Source organism: Tremella mesenterica (assembly GCF_000271645.1).
Source record: "Tremella mesenterica DSM 1558 unplaced genomic scaffold TREMEscaffold_1, whole genome shotgun sequence".
Lineage (NCBI taxonomy): Eukaryota > Fungi > Basidiomycota > Tremellomycetes > Tremellales > Tremellaceae > Tremella > Tremella mesenterica.
Window position 1 is genome coordinate 4,675,510 of NW_006711225.1, and position 20,261 is coordinate 4,695,770.

The following is a 20,261-nucleotide window of genomic DNA, read 5'->3' on the forward strand; positions in this document are numbered from 1 at the left end:
TATGATTCAACAGAAAAACTCACCAGATCCATCATCACCTAAAACATACCCATGTCCTCCTCTCCTCCCCACTTGTCTGACAATTCCATCAGGATCTACCTCCAAAGCCACAACTACTGACCCCGTACCGGCTACGATGGCGATACCCCAAGAACAGTGATGTTTCAATAGAGCACCTCCCAGTAGGTGAGCGTCATTGACGACGGATAATTGAGATGAGACGCTGATACATCAACCCCAGTCTACCTCGGTAGCGGAACAACTGTAGGAAATGAGGGAGGACAAATAGTGATAGAATGAGACGAACAAGAATGGTCGAAGTACTTCAGAAAGACGTTTTTGATCTAATGAAGTGTCACATCCTGACATCTGATCATTAGCAATAGACCCTAGTTGAGAGATCGTCTCGTGTATAGAAGGAAGAAAGATTCACTCCAACCCATATCTCTTTAAATTTGACGGGACAAACGACTCCGTGCGAATTTCCATTGACGAGTGCCTTTTCTGACTTGTTTGAGTGATAAAGAGAAGGAAGTTGAGCTACAGCGTCGAGAACAGTAGAGATGACCCTAAACTTCAGCCACGGTTAAATGTTGAGAGATCGAACGGACATGTCGCTAGAGATTTGCAGGCCAACCTAATGGTCAATAAATCAGATTTGGGAGAAGTAATGATGACTGACCTCTGCCATATTCCCCGTACCTCCTACGGCACGGGAAACTATACCTCCGGATGTGCTAGCTATAGCAACATCTGTTGTCGTTCCTCCGCACCACCCGTCAGCTCATCACTCATCCAAATGTTCAACAGAGGAAGACATACATCGACGCAGAGAAATAAATCTTCTCCTTCATTTAACCCAACGTGACCATTTGACAGGTGAGAATGACCGTTTACCATGACTGTCTCGCCATTCATTATGAGAGTACGGGTTGAGGAGACCTTTTGAAACGCGACGGTGCACACGATAGTACCGGATTTCCCACCAAAGGTGAATGATTTATGAGGAACGCTTGAACTTCTTCGGTCAGCTTCTGACTCCTTCGAATGCATCGACTTACTGATATTTCAAACCTTCATGTCAGCTATGCGTAAAGAGTAGAAGAGACACACCTACCTAGTTCAGGTCTTTCGTATTTCCGCCTGATCTCTTCTTCTGTGAAATTACAACTCGTGATGAGAAAAAACCCTCCTTCTTTGACCAACCTGGCGATTCTCTCAGGATATACCTGACTTGGTAATCTTTTTAACTTATCTTCTTCCACAGGATCAGAAGAAAGACATAAGGCATCAAAAGTGCCTTTATCAAGTACTAAATCCCATTGTTCTTTCATATTATCCCTGAGAAGATCCCCGACTCTCCATTCCACCTCACAGATATTCGAAATTTCTTCATCCTCATCGATCTCCATCTCCCTCCGAGCATGTTCGACTTTCTGTGAGAGGAGGATAGCAGTGGGAGAGTAGTCGATACCTGTCAGATGATATTTCTGTGGAATGGAGCCTATGGGTGAGGTTAGGAAAGAGAGAAGAAGGGTACCGTTGCCACTTCCACATTCGAGGATTCTGATGGGAGAAGAGGAAGGAGGTAGATGGTCGTGTGCCCATTTACGCATTTTCTTGACACTCGATTCTCCAAACCTGTCCATTGTCAATCCTCAATACTTGAATATCAATGAGACTCACCAAACTTCTCCTTCATCCCCGATATCCTGTTATCAGCCCCTCTTCCATGAGAGGAAGGGAGTGAGCTCACCTCGAAGACAGTCACCTCTCGTCTGACTGTCATTTCATGCGTGTGAAAGAGGGCACAAGACTCACTCATACTGTGCATCCCAATAATCTTTCGTACCCAGCTTACTAGGTGGAAGCTCCTCATCGGTCATTGTGTCCAAGTGGCCTTGAGAATGTTGCACTGAGCAGCTAGCAGCTATCGGTGCGAGTTGACACAGAGGGGAAAGGAAGATATCATATCAGAGATCAAAAGTCAGCTGACTGTGAACAAGGGGAAGGGTGCGATCTAACTGTCTTGGGGATTGTATTTTGACGGCGCTGAGCTTTCTGGCCATCCGAGTGATGGACGAGAAGCGAGCAGAGTTGTATCGGGAATCGGCGTTCTGTCCGATCACCGGAGAAAGTTCAAGCTCGCGGATTCCAGATGGCAGAGCGGTGGCCAGTGGCCAGTGGGAGGGATGAGATATGTGGTTCAAGTCGAAAGTGGGATGCATGGGTTTGGACGACGGTTGTGATTGTAGATACATGACACACATCATACCAGCTTGGCCAAAGCAGAGGTCCAATTTAGGGCGGTGAAGGAGCACAGCCAGGAAGACAGGCCCCGACAAGCGCCACACTGCAAAACGCCGTCATAGAAAAGCAATCGCCGATGCGGTCTTCCCTCACGCGGCTGCTTTTTTGGTACGAGTGAGACAAAGTGCAGGTAAACACGTCACACGGGTCATATCCCCTCCAACTCACCCTACCTCTTTCTTTCCGCTCTCGTATCTCCTTACCCTCTATACCCCCTCATACTCTCTCTTCTCATTCTCGTCACCAAACACCGCCCCCCGACATCGAAAACGCTACTCACTCAACAACATCAAGTCCAAGAACAAGGATCCGAACGACCGGGCAAAAGGACGCCAACGTTGAATGAATTTCTAGTGTTTGTATCCATCCATCCCGTATACCCTGACGACGAGTGAGTTTGGTCTCTTCCTCTTCAATTCTCTATCCCGCTGACGCTATGTTTCTCCCTCCATCTCAACGTTTTCAAGTACAGATCATGTCCACCTCTCCTCCCCCTCGTAACAAACTACCCATGGCTCCTTTATCAGCGTCTGCCGCAGCTCGAAACTCCATCATTTCTTCATCCGCCAAAGGCTGGTCACCCCTTCACATCAACAAGCGAGATTCAGTCTCCCTCTCACCTCTCAAACCTTCCCCCGAGCTCACGGCTCATTCTCCATCCGCTGCTTCGCCTCGACGTACCAGCTCAAGCTTCAAACATGTGACGAAAAACTCTCTAGTGTCCAGCTCTCCCTTCAAAGACCTGGGGACGGCACAAGGAGCTCAGGCAGCTGGCAGGGAGTTGGAAAGGGAGAATGTGATACATGAGCGCAAAACTGCGCGGGCAATGGGACAAGTACCTCCCAGTGCCGCGGGAGTGGCTGCGACCCCCAAAGCCATAATTGGATTGGGAATCTCCGCCACCCCAAGGGGCACCAGCAGAACGTCCAGTGGCGGTAGTGTAAGTCACGGAGCCGCTGTGAGTGGGACGAGGAAGGTGTCGAATGAGAGGGCTAAAGTCACATTCCCATCTCCCGTGGGCGTGGAGCGTAGATCGCCTGGTGGAGTCGAGAGGAAGATTTCTTCCAGCAAGGAGAATGAAAGTCCAGATGTGCGAGCTGGTAAACGGGTTCCGAGGAACAGTATGAACCTAAAAAGTTTGGCGAATAGAGAATACGTCTCGAAATCGCCTTTCAAGAGAGTTACCTCCGGTGGAGAGCTCGTTGCCAGCAAGAAAGTGGCCGAAAGCCCAGTCTCCAGCCCGCACTCAATACCAGTTCACAAAGACGACATATTCACCTCTCCGTCTCCCACCGTCCGTCGAGTCTCCCATGATCGTCGTCGGGTCTCCCCGGGCTCTCTACATCCCGGTGGCGGAGGAAATGGATCCCCGACGCCTTCTCCCCCAAGAACCTCCTATCAGCCGCCATCTCTACTCACAACGGCCCCACCGGCCCCTTCACCGTTATCACAACCACCAACTGCAGTGATGTTACTGGCAGACGACGTCACTCCCACGCCTACTCCAATGAAATCTTCCATGACACCGTCTCGACGATTGCGAGGACCTCGTGGTTTAGTCGAAGGACCAGATTCTCCTACCAGGGGAAGCAAAACGGTGACCTTTCAATCTGTCCCCGACGTCAAGGAGTTCGAACGGATGAGTGTCGAGGGAAGTATCAATGGGAGTTTCGAACAACTTGATTCGGATGAGAACGATGAATGGGTGGATGATGGAAGGGACAATAGTTTCGAGGTCATTCTGAACTCTCCACCTGTGTTGTCCATGACAACTCACAAACCTCATCCTCCGTCTCGTTCGTTCAATCTTCCCACCGGTGTCGCGCAGGAAGAAGGAGATCAAATTGATGATGCGGACGCATCTACCACAGCCGATTTCATGGATGCTCTGGTGGAAGAAGGTCTCTTTTCGCCACCTGAACTTCCGACTCCAGTCATACCGACCGTACCAGAAGTGCCATCCGAATCGTCGGATGAAGACCATCCAGACACTTTTCTATCTACACCCTCCCTCGGTGGATCTCTTCATCCCACACCGTTATTGGGAGACTCGGAATTCTCTCCTCCAATGGAAAGCACTTTCAAATTCACCGAGAAGGATCACTCCGGTATCCCGTATGGACGAACTCATCATGCCCAACGTGCCGCCATAGCACACTCCTTACCTCCTATCCAGAGTGTATCACCCCTTGTGCAACCCGCTATTCCCCATGCTGAGGATCATCAGATGCTTATGAATGCCAACGCTGTCAATCCCTCGCTTCCTGTCCTATCTCACCCTGAAGTAGGGGGACCCCATGCTCATCAAGCTGGCCTATTACCCGACCCGTTCATTACCATCAGCACTGCCACCAAAGTGCTCTCTCCGGCAAACAATGAGCGAGAGGAAGACGGAGTGCCTCTGGGTCGAACAAGTCATTTGGAGCGGATGCAAGCCGCTCGCGCGCTCGCTACTCAGTCTCTTGGGTTGGGAATGCCAGGTATGCCTCGAAGTCCTGCTGTTCCTCAAGCGCTGGAGGTGACCAAACCGCATGTGATGGAACCAAGTACACCTACTGGATTTGCAGAAGCACTGTTTGACGCTAGCTTTGAAATGCGGAAGGGCGACTTGCTTGAGGACAAGCCGCAGGACAGTCCGTCAACACAGGAGAGGAAGATCAGCGAGGTACCGGAGATGAAGGGTCCCAAGAGGATGTCGGTGTTACTGGACAAGGTAGAGAGGAAGGAAGAAGCACACAAGGACAGAGATTTACCGAGACCCCCGAAGCCTGAACCCATCAAACTTCCCAGCCCTGTCACTAGATCTGAGGACGAACCGGTAGTGAAGAAGCGGGTAAGTTCATGTCCGAGCTGACTTCCTCTATCATCTCCCTTAGTGAACCACGATCCCATCGACGATTCTTGTGTCTTTCGCCGACGACTCACTGCTGACTATCAGACCAGCACATATGGCTTATCTGCTCCCTTCTCCCTACCTTTGATTGGCGCGACCAGTCCTCTTTTCGGCGGCTTCACCTCGACGTTCACCGAAACTCCCGAGCCTCCCCCGGTGGAACCAAGTGAAACTCCAGTCGACGAAATAGTCAGACCTCTCACCCCTCCAAGACCTCTTAACCCCGACGGCCCTAAGGTAGAATCACCCCACCGGATTCCCTCATTCGATTTCGAAGATATCTCTCTCGATACTATTGACCCCAAACCTAAATCCTCTCTCCGACCCGTCTCATTACCTCCCCCCAAAACGGCTTCTTCCGTACCGACTCAACGTTCTGCGTCTGACGAACGCAAAATGCCGGAATCACTATCTCTCAGTACCCTTCCTTCGATTCCTTCCACTGGCTCTCGCTCTGGAATTGACTTTGGATCATCGTCAGACGGGAATGGAATGGGCACAGGCTCTGCCGGAAGAATTCGACAGAGAATTTCTCGAGATATGATCAAAGAGACCGTACAACAGCGACTTGCTGAGGGTAGTCTCTCGAAAAGACATACTCTGCCAACGGAGGAAAGTCATGTACTCGAAACTCAATCCAAGCTGGGCAAGACTAACCCTTCCCAGGCGTCTAGAGACAAAGCTTTACCTCCACCTCCGCCTCTGATAGAGATCGATGCTGAGGAGAAAACTCCAAAACCGGAGCGACCGTCTCTTCGACCGAGAAGTCAAACTCAATCCGCTCAGAGGATACTGGAACAAAATTCCAAAGACGGTGTGATACACGCTCCTCAAAGCGCTTTGGACAAACTGGCTAGTGGGGTGGTAGGCGATGAAAAGATTATTCTCGGTCCATCCAAGATTCAGAGTACATTCCCCGTCAGTATACTTCAAAAGCCGAAAGACACGGCTGTGAAGGTACATCCGCCGAGGGAGGAGGTTTCGGAGATACCTTTGATTGCGAGTACGGCAGAAACGGTGAAGAGGCCAGAGAAGATGGAGACGGGAGATAGGGCTGGGCCGTCGAAAGTGTCGAGGAGAAGGAGTAGGAGTGTTAGTGATGTGACGGAGGAGTCGGATGAGGTGAGTCAACATTGGACCTCAATAACTTTCACCTCCCTTCGTTATTGTGACCCCGGCAACACGCCTGCTTCTCTCTCTTTTGATTCCATCCCAGTTCCTCACCGCTTTTGACCATATTTCTTCTATGTGTGAGCTATGCGTTGCATGTAGTCCGTCGATTACCGACCGTCTGTGCTCTAGACAGATGGATATGGTGAATGAGCTGACCGCGACAGATCGTCACCCCGCGAGGTTCTATCCTCAGACCACGTCTGACTCTTGGTATTCGTAGTGATCGACGGTCCATGCTCGATGCGTTCGAGGAAGAAACACGGGATATAGATAGCACGGTTAGTCGGTTATCGGAATCAAGCCAGAGCTGACAATTTTAGCGCAAATACAAGATCAAAGAGAAACCAATGGTCCGTGCGACATATACAGAGACGTTCAGTCACACCAGAGCTGGTGACCTTGATTCTGGTCGAGCTTGGAGACAATTACGCCGGCCGTCTGATCTTGTCAGTTCTCTTTGTATGTCACTTGTGACGCAGCTGATACGTAGAATGAACATGCGGCTGAGATCCGGCAGATGAGGGAGAAGGAAGCGAGTGTTGGGAAAGCCAGTGGAACCATCTTTGTCAAAGGTCAGTTGACTTCACCGTCGCCGAAAAAAAGCACTTTGACCGTCCTCAGCGTTCGGTGATCGTTACTCGGTCCGGATCTCAGTGAATGCAGATGCAGGGAGGGTGAGCTGACAATACAGTATTGGGCATTGAAGGATTGGTTGTTCCTATTCCAGATCAACCGACTTATTTCTGCGTCACGCTTGATAATGGGATAGATTACATTCGTACACCTTATTCTTTACTGTCCGAAGGTGCACGAGTCAATCAAGAATTCTCACTGTGAGCCAGACCATCTTCTCGTTTATGAACAAAGCTCAATGACAGCGTCGAACATCCTAACTTTGAATTCACCCTTTCTCTCGATGTCCGACGGGATCCTCATATCCTCCAAGCATTACACACGAAACCTCCTTCATCAACTCCCATTCCTGCATCTCCTGCAAAACATTCAGCATTACGAAACATCTTTTCTTCTCCTCGTAAAGCCAAACCTGCCAAATCAGAGTCTCGATCAACCACACCTCTACCTGTCCTCCCTGCTCCTACACCCCAACCACCAGTAGACAACATAGCGAAATATTTACCCACTCCAACATCAGCAACGATCGCTAAAACTCACGTGGCGTTCAAACCCATTGCCAAGAATTGCGAGGCGAAGATATTGGAGATTCGGTATCCTATGTTTGCCATGTTCCGTGGTGAACCTGATCGACATATTGGACCAGGACAACAACAAGCTCAAAATGCCCCAAGGAAACAATTGGCAAAGATTACTCTTCAGATTTTCAGATTACCACCTATTCCTGGGTTGAGACCAGAGGAATTACCACAATGTATCGATGATTGTCTAAGGGGAATAAGACATCATGCATGGCATGAACATGAGTATCATGAAGGACTTTTGACACAAGATGGAGGAGATTGCACCGTGAGTCGAATTTGCTTTTCTCACCAATCTCTTTTCGCCCTCTTTGCCCTCCTCCATCCCGCCGACATCATCTTCTCAGCGTGAACCTTGGCTAGCAACTAGCTTCTTTCTCAGGCTTCTTAGCTGGCTGAGCCACCTCCCGGACTGAAAGTACAAACTGTGGCCACGAGGCGAACGCAAAGGAAATTGAATGTCGGTCAGCACTAACTCTCAGGTCCCACGTCGACGTATGTTCAGACTCATCGGAGGTAACCTCGTGGCGATGAACGAAGTCACAAAGAAACATGTTGCCTCTATCGACTTGAGACAAGCGATAGGAGTTATAGATCTAAACGTTTCTGGAGGCTCGCCAAAATCTCGTATGACCATGAGGAGAGGAAGTGACGAAGGAATATCTAGTCGACCGAGGAGTTTCGAAATGGAGTTTAAGGATGGAGAGACTATCATCTTTTCGGCTGATACGGATGCTGATAAAGTGGCATGGTGGGTTTTCTTTTGTCCTCTTTCAACTTGTTCACTTTCCATGTGTTCCTTCTGTTTCACACCTATTGATACTCTCTCTTTCTCTTTGGCCATACATGAAACATCACGTTTGCTGCTACAGTAACCAGCATCATACATCTGAGAGCGGAGAGTAGATTGTGAGGAAACCGCTGACGACTAGGATGACCACATTAGAAGGATTGATTGGTAAAATTCCCTCAAACCCTCTTTGGGCAGAATTATTAGCTGCTAAAATGCGCGAGAAAGAGTTCAAGGGTAAACGTTCCGGTTCAACTTCGTCAATTGGGAAAGATACACGGAGATCGTCTACGAAATCTCATGTGACCGGGAGAACACCGAGTAGGACCAAGTCATGAGTTCTTTTTGGATCTCCAAACCAACTTTAACGACACATCCCGCATGTATCTTTCCGACCCAGAGAATACTTTAGAACCAGGGGTTCACGTCGGATGTGCACAGATGACGTCGACGATACACGATCTGCAATCGAGTGGAGAGTGAAGGGAAAGGAGAAGGTTTAAGAGGTTTTATTTATCTGTTACTTGGAGGTTTGAAATGTTAGGTGATGATGATCTGGAATCAATGATGAAATAAATTGATGAATTTGGTTTTTGAGATTTAGTCAAGGACTTTTTGATTTCATGTGTATATGAATCTTCGTTACTTGCGTCTTATTCCTCTTACCATTCGCTTATCTTGACTGAACAGTCGTGTCTTCTCAAAACTCTGAGTCATCCTGCTCAAGATAAAGTAGTATGAACAAGTCTCGTGTTTATGAATGCATGAAAAAGCAAGGGGGCTACAAGACGTACACATCTTTCCCTCACGGTACTTGTTCGCTATTGGTCTCTCACCAATGTATATACTTTTTGGAATTAGAGGCTCATCGAGATATGTGTTTCTTTAAAACGGGAAGTATCGTAATATCGATGAGTCGAGGTGGTATGATGATCGTCATCACAACATCGTCCATCATATTTGCCGGCGTGTCGTATTTCAACAGTGACGGCAGCGTTTTACGGAGACAGGGGTCATAACGAATATTTCGAATCGCTCATTGGGATCATTGGCGCAATGGTCGAGTGCACGAATATCGAATATCGAACATGGCTGACACGATTGGTTGGAAATGTAAGATGTACAATGTTGATGACCTTCCATAACCCACCGACAAAACTTTGAGACGGGGGGAGGGGGTTTCATTTCGGATATCAAATATGGACATCGTTGACCTGTGTATATACAGTGAGAGCTGAACTCTTCACATGAGAATGATACAGTGAGAATGAGTGAAAAGGAAGGAGGAAGGAGGAAGGGGAGAAAAAGATCATCTTTGATATTTCTTCAACCAACTGGGAGGTGACCATTTCCCTCTTTTAGCAGCTTGATGATAACCTTGTAGATAATCCTTTTTTTGTCAGTTTCAACTTTCCTACAAATCTTAGATATTTGCTCATAATCCCACGAGATTAACATGTAGTCGTTTGTGACCCTTAACATCGAGTGACTTCCAAGATCGAAGCTAGAGATTTTGAGAAAAGGGACACAAACATCCAGTTATGGTGGATGAGAAAGAAGGAAGAGGAAGTGAGTCGCGGAAAAGATAAAAGGTGGTTTTAGACAACTTCTGAGCAAGGTATTGAAAGGGAAAGGAGAATCAGAAGAAAGAGGGATGGAGATGAAAGAACGAAATAATACTAACCTCATCAAGTTTCAATCCATGCCAACATAAAGCTTTATTTGTCCCAGCGACATACCAATCGAACAGACTCGCCATCCTTCTTCCAACGTCTATCTTCTTTAATCCCGTCCGAGGATCAGGATTTGGATAAGGACTTGAATAATCTTTTTTCTTTCGTTCTCCCCGAGCTTTAGCGGCGAGTTCACTGAGTCGAAGGATAGGATCGGTCTGAAGTGGGTCGGTGAGGTTGGTAGGTTGTAGATGAGAGAGACGATTGAAGATCTTCGGTGTGGGTGGGAGGGACATCTGAGAGTTAGTTTCTATAGGAGTTCAGGTAATATGGTCGGTCTGTTCGTCCCTAATGAAGCTGAAAGTGTAGGTTTTGAGTTCGTCTCATATTTTGGATTGGAGTAGGGGTGATCGGGGGTCATGTGGGAGAGTATCAAGAAAGGAGATCAGAGGTATTTGAGTATTAATGAGACAAGTCAAGTGTGAAGTTGAATAGAGGAGAGAGAAAGAGAAGAAGGAGAAAAAAGGGAGGAGAAATGAGCGAGGGAAGAGAGAAGATCGGCGAGAGATAAGGGGGGAGCGCCGAAACTCACCATAACTATTCCCATTTTAGCGTCTTCGTCATAGTTGGTCTCAACGAATTTTCGTGGCAGATCTGCCGAAGCAATGGTTTTCGCCTGTGATCAGCACATATTCCACTCCTTGTCACCGCCATACTCAAGATGAGACCTCAGACCGAGATGAATTCAATGCATCCGATGTCGAGATAAGACTTAAGGGGTGAGACATAGATTAAGTAACAGTACAGGCGAAAATAGCGAGAGAAGTGGGGAAGAGATGAACCAATAGAAGAAATGTAAGAAGGAGGGGAAACAAGGAATGATGACTCACAACACCCCACGAGAAACCATACATCATGCCCTGATAATAGTAGTAATATCCCACCCACCTTCCCAAGGCCGTGCCGAACCACGTCGGAGTATGTGGGTCTTGAGAAAGTAGGAAATCCAGCAGATTTGGTAACAAGGGGAAAGTCTGTAATGAGCTGATTCGTCGGACTCTAGAAGTAGGCCCGGATGAACAGATGAGAGCCAAGTAGAAGCTTTATACGATCGAGTAAGGGCCAGAGCAACTTTCCGTGAGAGTAGGGAGGGAAGCAAGACTCACGTCGTCATCACACTTTCTTTCCATCAGCGTCCATTCAAAGTGTAGAGAAACAGAAAAAGGACACAGGTCAAACAGAAAGAGGAGAGACGGCGGGACACAGAAGACGACAATATAGGAACAAGAGCGGAACAGGATCGACACGGTGGTGATACAAATGGAGAAAGTCTCAACTCACACAACCCACCACGCTTCTTTGCCTGCTTTACCCCTACCAACAGCCTTCACCCAATCTAATGTCTTCCCATCATTCATATTCTCTCCTCCTTTCAAACCATCAAGGAAAATCATATCTCCATACTCCTCCTGTTCCTTCTTCAATTCCACAGGATCCATCACATTTTCGATCAATGGTAAACGACCTAAGACGAAGTTGAATTCGATCAAATGTCGATATTCCCTCGGTATATAGTGCATAGGAGAATACTCCCTAATCAATCTCCGTCTTTTACTAGCAGAGATATGAGGTGTAGAGAAAACATGAAGTTTTAGCAAAACTCCTTCTTGACCATCTTGAGTATATCTTTGATTGTTGATACTGCCGAGTGGAGGAAGTTTCCAACTCCCGGCCCATGGGGCCGCTAAAAGATCCGTCAAAGCTTCTGGAGGTTCAGGCTTGATAGGTGAAGGATAATAATTTTCTTTGTATAATCGAAAAGGCCATGGGAGAGCTTCGAAGAAATTATGTTTATGATGTTTTGGAGGTTCAGGGTAGTATTGATATGCAGCGAATGGGATAGAGGTGAGGATCAATGTGAAGATGAAAAGACAAATGAGAAGACGTCTGAGGAATCTTCTAGGAAAGATTGCTAGAAAGTTTCCTTGACCCATAGTCGGAGGGCGTGATAAGAGATGCCTAGATCGAGTGGTGGAAGAGAGTTTAGACCTATGTCTTTTGTCGGAATCTGAACGACCGAATCGGAATAAGGAAGAGAAAAAAGGAACCCTCTTTGATAATGATGTACGATTACCCAAGGACATGTCCGAGAAAGATGTATGATATGAAACGGATGGGGGTCATAGGTTACCATCACCCAATCATCTGCTTGACCGACTGATACGCCCTATGTACATTGTTGAAGGACCGTTGATATCTTCGATGTCCCTTCTGCTCGCTTGAGACTTAGAAGTTGATTGGGAAGAAAGAGTGTTTCGTCCTGGCTACAGAAGGCCAAGGAAGGAGTAGAGATATACTTGAGAGGTGCGCGATGAAAAGGAGAAAAGGGTGAATGACTTTGGTGAGAAAAGCCTAGCGCCACATACAACTACCGTACACAGCTTCGTTCCATCTCGTCGAATTTCATTTGGAGCATGGACATATGCATGCGAATAATCTAGAATATCCAGAATGCACCCCCTGACCCCTGGCCCCTGGGTTGCTTGATAGTCAACCATACATCGATAAATCTACTTGTATGTAACGAAAGTGATGCATACTCCGACCAACGCCGGTGGATGTGGCACGACTGCCGTAGGTGAGGTTTTGGTGCGCCTCGACCTGTGCCACATCGTCGGTGTTGAACGGAGTATTGCAACACTTATGGTACATACAAGTATAAGGTCAAGGTCAAATGCGGGATCTCCGGGTGGGCGTCTTGAAAGGGCGCCAAGAGAATTGGAGATCCGAACACACGTGGCTTTATGAGATCACGTTATCACTCCTCCACGCGTTCCACACGCGTCTTGTCTATGATAGAGCTGTAAGCTTAGAGTACGAGTAGAAGACCATCATCAGCCGCAATACTACTACTGTTACCCTACGCGAGACACAGAGGCCAGTACCTCGAAGGACACAATCGCCCATGAGATAGGGAAGCGTCACTCCAGTGTCTTTCGCACACCTCACAACTACTGCCGAAGAAGGATTCAGTCACTAGCGAGTAAGCAATCCGTACCCCTCCCGGTTCTTTTTCCATCATGGGTCGGGAGATCATCTCTCTTCAAGTGAGTCGTCCCAACCACTCTTGCTTTCAACGCTGATACTTTCCAGGCAGGTCAGGCGGGTAATCAGAGTGAGTAACCTAACGATACCGAATTCAAAGTTTTGTAATGCTGACGATTCAGTCGGACATCAGGTACTTCCTCTCCTCCTCTCAGATCCCGCACTCTCAGATGGATACTCGCTGAGGACCTCAGCTGACGTGTAGTTCTGGCAGAAGCTATGCGCCGAACATGGGATATCTCCTACTGGTTTACTAGAAGATTGGGCTTCTGAGGGCTCTCAAGGGGATAGAAAAGATGTTTTCTTTTATCAAGCGGATGATGAGCATTACATTCCTCGTGCTATACTCATCGATTTGGAACCAAGGGTGAGTCTACTTCTCATCTATCATTTCCATTTCTCAACTCTGAAAGATAATCGGATGATGGGAAGGTTTGAAGGTAGCACATGATGGACAAAGCACTGATAAATTATAGGTAATCAACAACATCATATCATCACCTTTCAAGGGATTATACAATCCAGAAAACATATTTCTCTCGAAAGACGGAGGTGGAGCGGGGAACAACTGGGCACAAGGTTATAGTGCGGGCGAAAAGGTATATGAGGAGTTGATGGAGATGGTAGATAGGGAAGCGGATGGTTCCGATTCTCTTGAGGTAGGTTTGATCTTCCTCTGCGATTTACCCATATAAACCATCTCACTTTACTCAGAGTCAACTTCTTACCCGAATTCCTCACACGTCCAGGGGGGGTTCTGGCACGAAACAATTTCACTTGTCCAAGAAGTTGAAGAGACGTAGCTGATAGACGAACAGGGCTTCATGTTACTTCACTCTATAGCAGGCGGGACAGGTTCCGGTCTCGGTTCTTTCCTCCTCGAACGTCTAAACGACCGTTTCCCCAAAAAACTCATCCAAACATATTCCGTCTTTCCGGAAAGATCAGACGTCGTCGTACAACCATACAATTCGTTATTGGCTATGAAGCGTTTGGTCAATAATGCTGATTCGGTGGTTGTCTTGGACAATGTCGCTCTGTCTAGGATTGCAGCGGATAGATTACAAATGCAAGAACCTTCTTTCATGCAGACTAATCAATTGGTAAGTTAAGTCCTACGACTTCGTCTGTTTCTCTCCTGATTGATTACAAATTTGACTTTTTCGGTCGTACATCTTTCTCCCTTCATATGACGGGTGTCTGACGTACATCTTACATATCGTCTCTTTTGTCCAAACTGGATGACTTGGGCAAGGGGGAGTGGTAAATTGCTTGAGCTGACGTCTAGGTTTCAACCGTAATGGCTGCCAGTACACAAACCCTACGATATCCAAGTTACATGAATAACGATCTAGTGGGGATCATAGCTAGTCTCATCCCCACTCCAAGATGTCATTTCCTTATGACATCGTATACACCTTTCACAAGTGATGAAATTGATAAGGTAAGTGATGAGTAATGCTTTTATCTGCACCCTCGTCCACATCCTCATCTAGACTCCATTCTTAAATCTGGCCATCTTGTAACGGATAGCTAACCTTTAGGCGAAATCAACACGTAAAACAACAACACTCGACGTCATGCGTCGTCTCCTTCAACCCAAAAACAGAATGGTCTCCACAACATCGACCAAATCCTCCTGTTACATCTCTTGTCTCAATATCATCTCCGGCGACGTGGATCCGACCGACGTTCACAAGTCATTATTGAGAATAAGAGAACGACAACTGGCAAACTTTATCCCCTGGGGTCCGGCGAGTATACAGGTAGCTTTGACAAAGAGAAAGATGATGGGAAGTAATAGGGTCAGTGGAGTGATGATGGCGAATCATACAAGTATGGCATCTGTGAGTGACGACATTTTCATCTCTGATCCAGTTCTTCAAGCTCGCATTATGTCTCTCTTGGACTCTCTTCCTCAACACTGACCAGCGACAATCACGTCCTCTCTGTCCGATGGGAGATGCCATGTGGTTAGGTTGTCATGTCGCTGTTCATCGTTCTGTGTAGTAAGAACACCGCTCACTAAAAGCTATTCCGGGCAATGTTAAACTCCTATGACATGCTACGGAGACGTAATGCCTTTTTGGAACAATACAAGAAAGAACCCATGTTTTCGGATGGTTTGGACGAGTTTGACGATTCGAGGTGAGTATGGATATCTTTATTTGCCTTGTCAGTATATTGGTGAGCTGATGAGATAGGCGGGTGGTAGCTGAGCTGGCGGATGAGTATAGAGCGTGTGAGACTCCAGAGTATATTGATCATGGTGCTGAATGATGATGATGAATGGATATGTATTTGATCTTTCCTTGATTCCATTCCAATGTATGTCTTTCCAAGTCCAAACTTCAGAGCACGGAGTACTGGTATGTACAACACAAGTAAGCTCAACAAGTCATTGGTCATTGAGTGAAGTGCAGAATTCCCCAAAACCCCTTTGCCCGTCGTTGCCCGATTGAGGATTGAAAGCGGTATCAATACCATATCTATGGCGCGCGCGAAGGGCCATTCGATTTTTTTTTTCCTCACCCGGATTTTTTTTTCAGATGGTATAATCCAAAACTTCTCCTCCCTACAACTCCACAATGCATGCAGCTACAGCCTTGAAAATTGAAGGGTGTACTCCTGACACCTTGATGCATCATCTGTTATAATATGAAGCTCTCAAGTGACCCAAGAGAGTAGATCACTTGATTCGATATTTTGATGTGGGGCTCCAAGGGGGGATCGACCCAATGTGGCACTTCCTTCTCACCACCCCCAAATATCACTAAAATATCATTCTGTCAGCACTTACCATCTCCATGGTCTTCTTTGAGGCCTGCAGACGCCTGAGAAGGCTCTGGATAGGTTTCCTTCTCTTACAGTAGGAATTTGATGCATTCAGCTACCTCCTGTGGAACAGGAGATGGAGAAAGGCTGTTTTCCTCCTTATAGAGAACCTATAATTTGAAGCGTCTGATGTAGGCTGTTTGCATGCATCTAGATAGCACCAAAAGATACATCTAGGTGCACTGAGCTATGTTCAAAAGAGATCTCCTCAATACCTGCAATATTGACTGAGATAGAGGGAGAAGAAGATCATCATGCATGCTCTTCCTGAAGAAAAAAAAGCGTGCAGATGAAAAAAAATAAAAAAATCGAATGGCCCTTTCCGCGTTCCATACATATCGGCGATGTCCGCTTTGTAATAGAGTTTCCCCGTTTTTACAAAAATCCAAAAAAAAAGTACTCGATAAACCTCTCTACGATCTTCTCCCTTCCTACCTCTCTGTCTGTCTTTATCCATTCCACTTTGTCTCTACACCTCTGATCCGATTTGTATAACTGCATAATGTCAGAACCTACCATAGTCCCATCTTCCAACGCATTACCAGTGACGACCAACGGTACTTCCACCCCTATGCCCACTCGCGCCGCCGGGCCAACGGCCGGTGCAGGTACATTTGGAGTGAAAACTGGTTTAGCTCAGATGCTCAAGGGAGGGTGAGTCAATTTCATCTGTGTGCTCATTATTCTCCTCTTCGTCGTTCATCATTGAATACGTCTGGTTTAGTGTATATCTGTCCACGATCTCATCGATCTTGACAGCTTGATCTGGGATAATATCAATTAGAATTATTTTGATGGAGTGGGAGATCGATCTTGAATGACCATCCGACTTGATCATTATTTCATGTGTGATATGATTTTCATTATGCCACAGAGGTCATCGAAGTCGTACTCCTCTCATCTTCAAGCACTTATCAGATATCAGAGATCTTAAGACAATCCTTTGATCATTGATAGCAAAGTTATTCTGCGTCTAAGGACTTCGTTCAGACATGGAAAGGCGGAATCGAACTTGTTTCCCTCATTCTGTATATCCATATCGTTTGGGCGTAGTATCGACTCTATCGTTTTCAAGGATGATGATGAGGATATCGAGAAGGTACCCAGGACGTATACGTGCGGTGAGACAGACGAAGGCCGGTCGTCGACTGAAGAGATGTATAGGTCCATTCAATACTGACTCGCAGTGTTATTATGGACGTCATGAATGTCGAGCAGGCCAAAATTGCCGAAGAAGCGGGAGCTAGTGCTGTCATGGCACTTGAGAGGATTCCTGCGAACATTAGGAGAGATGGTGGGGTTGCTAGGATGGTGAGTCGTTTCATTCTTCTCTTCGCTCAATCTCTGTCTTCATTCTCTACTCCCTTCCTCATCCCTTCTTCCCTGCATTTTACCTCTACGCTTGCCCGCTTTGCCCTATGTCCTGTTCTCGTAGTAATACACCTCATCCTGGCGCCTTAACACTCTATCCGGGGCACCCGGCCGGAATCTCAATCGAGGGAAGTTGTCATAAAGGACATCATCGTTGAGAGAAGAGTCCGCCTGATTTATCACATATGGTGTGGATTTAAAAGGTGCACGGGAGTATGGAAGACTACTAACACACAGTCCGACCCCGGAATGATCAAACAGATCATGGACGCCGTCTCCATACCCGTCATGGCGAAAGTCAGGATCGGGCATACTGTCGAAGCTCAGATTTTACAGTCGGTCGGTGTGGACTACATCGATGTGCGTGATCTCCTCTAGCACCTCTCTCACTGCATTTCGGAACCGGCCTTGACTTTGTTGTAATGCCTCGCCATGCTGTGCTCGTCACGCCAGTTGGCATCTTCATACATTACTTAAGAAACAAGGAGTCCAGGCAGCCTTCGGGGTCCGCTCAATCGAAGCTAGTGATCGGACACACTCGGCGGAATTATTAAAGCTGACCTGCAGGAAAGCGAAGTCCTCACCCCGGCCGACGACCAGCACCACATTGGCAAACACGCCTTCAAGGTGCCATTCGTGTGCGGTTGCAAGAACCTTGGAGAAGCTCTCCGGCGTATTTCCGAGGGTGCAGCGTGAGTTTGCTTCTAATTTTCCCTGTTTTCGTCACCTCATTCTCATTTCATTCCGAACAGTCACCAATAACCAAGTCCGAATAAACCAATGACCACATCACATGCGCCTGATTTGATTTCACGGCGGCCGTGCTGATGTAATAGCATGATCCGGACCAAAGGTGAAGCTGGCACTGGTGATGTCGTAGAGGCTGTTCGTCACCAGCGAGCTGTCATGTCCGATATTCGCCGAGCTTCCGCCATGTCCGACGATGAGCTATACGCATTCGCAAAAGACATTCAGGCACCTTATCACCTTCTCAAGGAGACTGCACGGCTCAAGCGTTTGCCAGTTGTGTCGTAAGTCGTCTGCTCCTATCGTCGTCGGGGAGACCACGTTCCCACAAGGTCAAAACAGTCTAAGGTAGTGTTGCGGGATACGTATGCTTGATGTTTTGTGGATCGGGCGACTAGCTGACCAGATAGATTCGCCGCTGGCGGTATTGCTACACCAGCGGACGCAGCCCTCATGATGCAACTTGGGTGTGATGGTGTCTTCGTCGGATCTGGAATTTGTGAGTCGAGACCGTGTGATCCCTACCTCACCCGATGACCGACGACGGCGGCTGATGGCGTGCTCATGCTGACGATCAGTCCTATCTGGTGACCCGGCCAAGCGGGCGCGAGCCATCGTCCAGGCCGTGACGCACTACAACAACCCAGCCGTACTCGCCGAGGTGTCGACTGATCTGGGAGATGCAATGGTAGGCATCAGCGTGTAAGTCGAGTGTTGTTGTGATGCTATTATGCCCACTGACTTATCAGACAAGCTGAGGGGGAGAGAATGCAAGGTGGAAAGATGGCAGGGAGGGGTAATTGAATAGATAGGGGGTTTGTTGTTCTTCTGGATGTGGTTGTGCATGCTGTTGTCTGCAACTCTGCAGCTCTGAAACTCCGTCTCCCCGGATCAATGGATGATGTGGCATTTTACTTCTGTCGTCCACGTGTGTGCCACGCGACGTCATAAGTTCACCTGCTGATGATGATGAACAACACGCCTCGTTCATTCCTCACCTGCGATCTCTTCCTTGCTCCTCGCACACATAGTCGCAAGGCATACAAGGCGTGGTCATAACGCCATCCCTCACATCCCCCCCCCCTACTCTACCCGGATCCTCGGTGGGTGTGGTGCTCGCCAACCTCATTACGCCTCACCTCGTTCCTCGCCTCTTCCACTCCCTCTCTTTGCACTAGCTTCTCCCGCTGGTCACTCTTCTTCTCTTTTCTTTCCCGCTTGACCCGACCAGACCAAGTCCGGGTTTGACCAACACGCATATTGCTGTACATATCAATTACATATCCAATACCATCGATATGTCTTTAAACTCTCCTCATTCTTCTTCTTACTATCCTCCGGCGCCCGTCGACGCCGAGACCGACACCGAGATCGACCCTGCGGAATCTTCAACAGCAGGAGTCGCTCAGATGCCCTCTTCTCGCCCGATCACTCCTTTTGACGAGGAGGATGAAGGTGGCGAAGATAACCTATTCAGGGACATGACATTTGATGAAATCCTCGAGGAACTTAACGCTCGTTTTCTCATCAATCTACCACAGGAGGAGATGACTCCTGTACGGGCATATTGGCAAGCTGAACAGGCGTAAGTCTGCCCTTTCGGTCATAAACGCCGATAAACGAGCTGATTAGAAAAAAAGGCATTGGTTCTACGAGGATTACCTACGACCTCTTAATCCTCAACTCCCATCTCTGAGTCAGAAGTATTTCACTGAACTCATCTTGGCTTCTTCACCACTGGCGGCGGAATTGAATGATAGAGGTGGATATAATCACGACGAAGTTTGGGCAGAATATTGCAGTTACAAGAAAATGGTACCTGTATGTGGTGGGATTCTCATCAATAAAGCTGGAGACAAGGTGAGTATCTCATTTGGCCACTCAGTTTACAAAGTACCTTAAACCCATGTCATGTTTCTTCATGCTACTTCACGGGTATAGACTTTTGCCGGTAGTCAAGCTGACCACCAGTGTGTCATGGTCAGAGGGTATAAGACTAATGCAGGCTGGAGTTTTCCTAGAGGAAAAATTAACTCGGGAGAAGCCGAAGAGGCATGTGCCATACGTGAAGTGGGTTCAACTTGATCAACATGTCTGTTGTCCAGCTGACATGGAAGGTCGAAGAAGAGACTGGCTTCAATCTAAGCGGC

General features: G+C 47.5%; 5 protein-coding genes across 5 annotated transcripts; 3 read left to right on the plus strand and 2 right to left on the minus strand.

Moving 5' to 3' along the window:
* Positions 1-652: 652 nt before the first annotated feature.
* Positions 653-1,886, minus strand: TREMEDRAFT_67326 (uncharacterized protein; the record flags this gene model as incomplete). Its single annotated transcript, XM_007001883.1, has 6 exons — positions 653-753; positions 930-1,018; positions 1,114-1,641; positions 1,687-1,712; positions 1,757-1,778; positions 1,822-1,886. The coding sequence occupies 6 exons, from the start codon at positions 1,884-1,886 to the stop codon at positions 653-655; spliced, it is 831 nt and encodes a 276-aa protein (XP_007001945.1).
* Positions 1,887-2,785: 899 nt separating this feature from the next.
* Positions 2,786-8,978, plus strand: TREMEDRAFT_73045 (uncharacterized protein; the record flags this gene model as incomplete). The annotated part of the gene is made up of 9 exons (XM_007002138.1): positions 2,786-5,143; positions 5,249-6,325; positions 6,541-6,654; positions 6,697-6,822; positions 6,867-6,948; positions 7,068-7,209; positions 7,255-7,858; positions 8,073-8,341; positions 8,523-8,978. The coding sequence occupies 9 exons, from the start codon at positions 2,786-2,788 to the stop codon at positions 8,716-8,718; spliced, it is 4,968 nt and encodes a 1,655-aa protein (XP_007002200.1). The 3' UTR covers positions 8,719-8,978.
* A 711-nt stretch (positions 8,979-9,689) lies between these two features.
* Positions 9,690-12,374, minus strand: TREMEDRAFT_73046 (uncharacterized protein; the record flags this gene model as incomplete). Its single annotated transcript, XM_007002139.1, has 7 exons — positions 11,395-12,374; positions 11,220-11,235; positions 11,002-11,112; positions 10,944-10,973; positions 10,646-10,729; positions 10,065-10,349; positions 9,690-9,770 (listed from the first exon to the last, which is right to left on the minus strand). The coding sequence occupies exons 1-7, from the start codon at positions 12,195-12,197 to the stop codon at positions 9,690-9,692; spliced, it is 1,410 nt and encodes a 469-aa protein (XP_007002201.1). The 5' UTR covers positions 12,198-12,374.
* Positions 12,375-13,133: 759 nt separating this feature from the next.
* TREMEDRAFT_59489 (uncharacterized protein) lies at positions 13,134-15,438 on the plus strand (the record flags this gene model as incomplete). Its single annotated transcript, XM_007001621.1, has 9 exons — positions 13,134-13,160; positions 13,207-13,228; positions 13,416-13,525; positions 13,635-13,817; positions 13,977-14,261; positions 14,447-14,602; positions 14,703-15,005; positions 15,191-15,306; positions 15,363-15,438. The coding sequence occupies 9 exons, from the start codon at positions 13,134-13,136 to the stop codon at positions 15,436-15,438; spliced, it is 1,278 nt and encodes a 425-aa protein (XP_007001683.1).
* Positions 15,439-16,440: 1,002 nt separating this feature from the next.
* TREMEDRAFT_37289 (uncharacterized protein) lies at positions 16,441-18,984 on the plus strand. Its single transcript, XM_007000828.1, has 8 exons — positions 16,441-16,647; positions 17,181-17,304; positions 17,602-17,724; positions 17,932-18,056; positions 18,201-18,395; positions 18,522-18,610; positions 18,690-18,813; positions 18,861-18,984. The coding sequence occupies exons 1-8, from the start codon at positions 16,496-16,498 to the stop codon at positions 18,913-18,915; spliced, it is 987 nt and encodes a 328-aa protein (XP_007000890.1). The 5' UTR covers positions 16,441-16,495; the 3' UTR covers positions 18,916-18,984.
* The last annotated feature ends 1,277 nt before the right edge of the window (positions 18,985-20,261 follow it).

What these genes read in the sequence shown, in the direction of transcription:
- TREMEDRAFT_37289 (XM_007000828.1), top strand. Translation starts at nt 16,496, where the DNA reads ATGTCAGAACCTACCATAGTCCCATCTTCCAACGCATTACCAGTGACG. An exon ending in GCTCAGATGCTCAAGGGAGG is followed by an intron (nt 16,648 to 17,180) that starts GTGAGTCAATTT and finishes ACTGACTCGCAG; the next exon opens with TGTTATTATGGACGTCATGA. An exon ending in CTTCGTCGGATCTGGAATTT is followed by an intron (nt 18,611 to 18,689) that starts GTGAGTCGAGAC and finishes GCTGACGATCAG; the next exon opens with TCCTATCTGGTGACCCGGCC.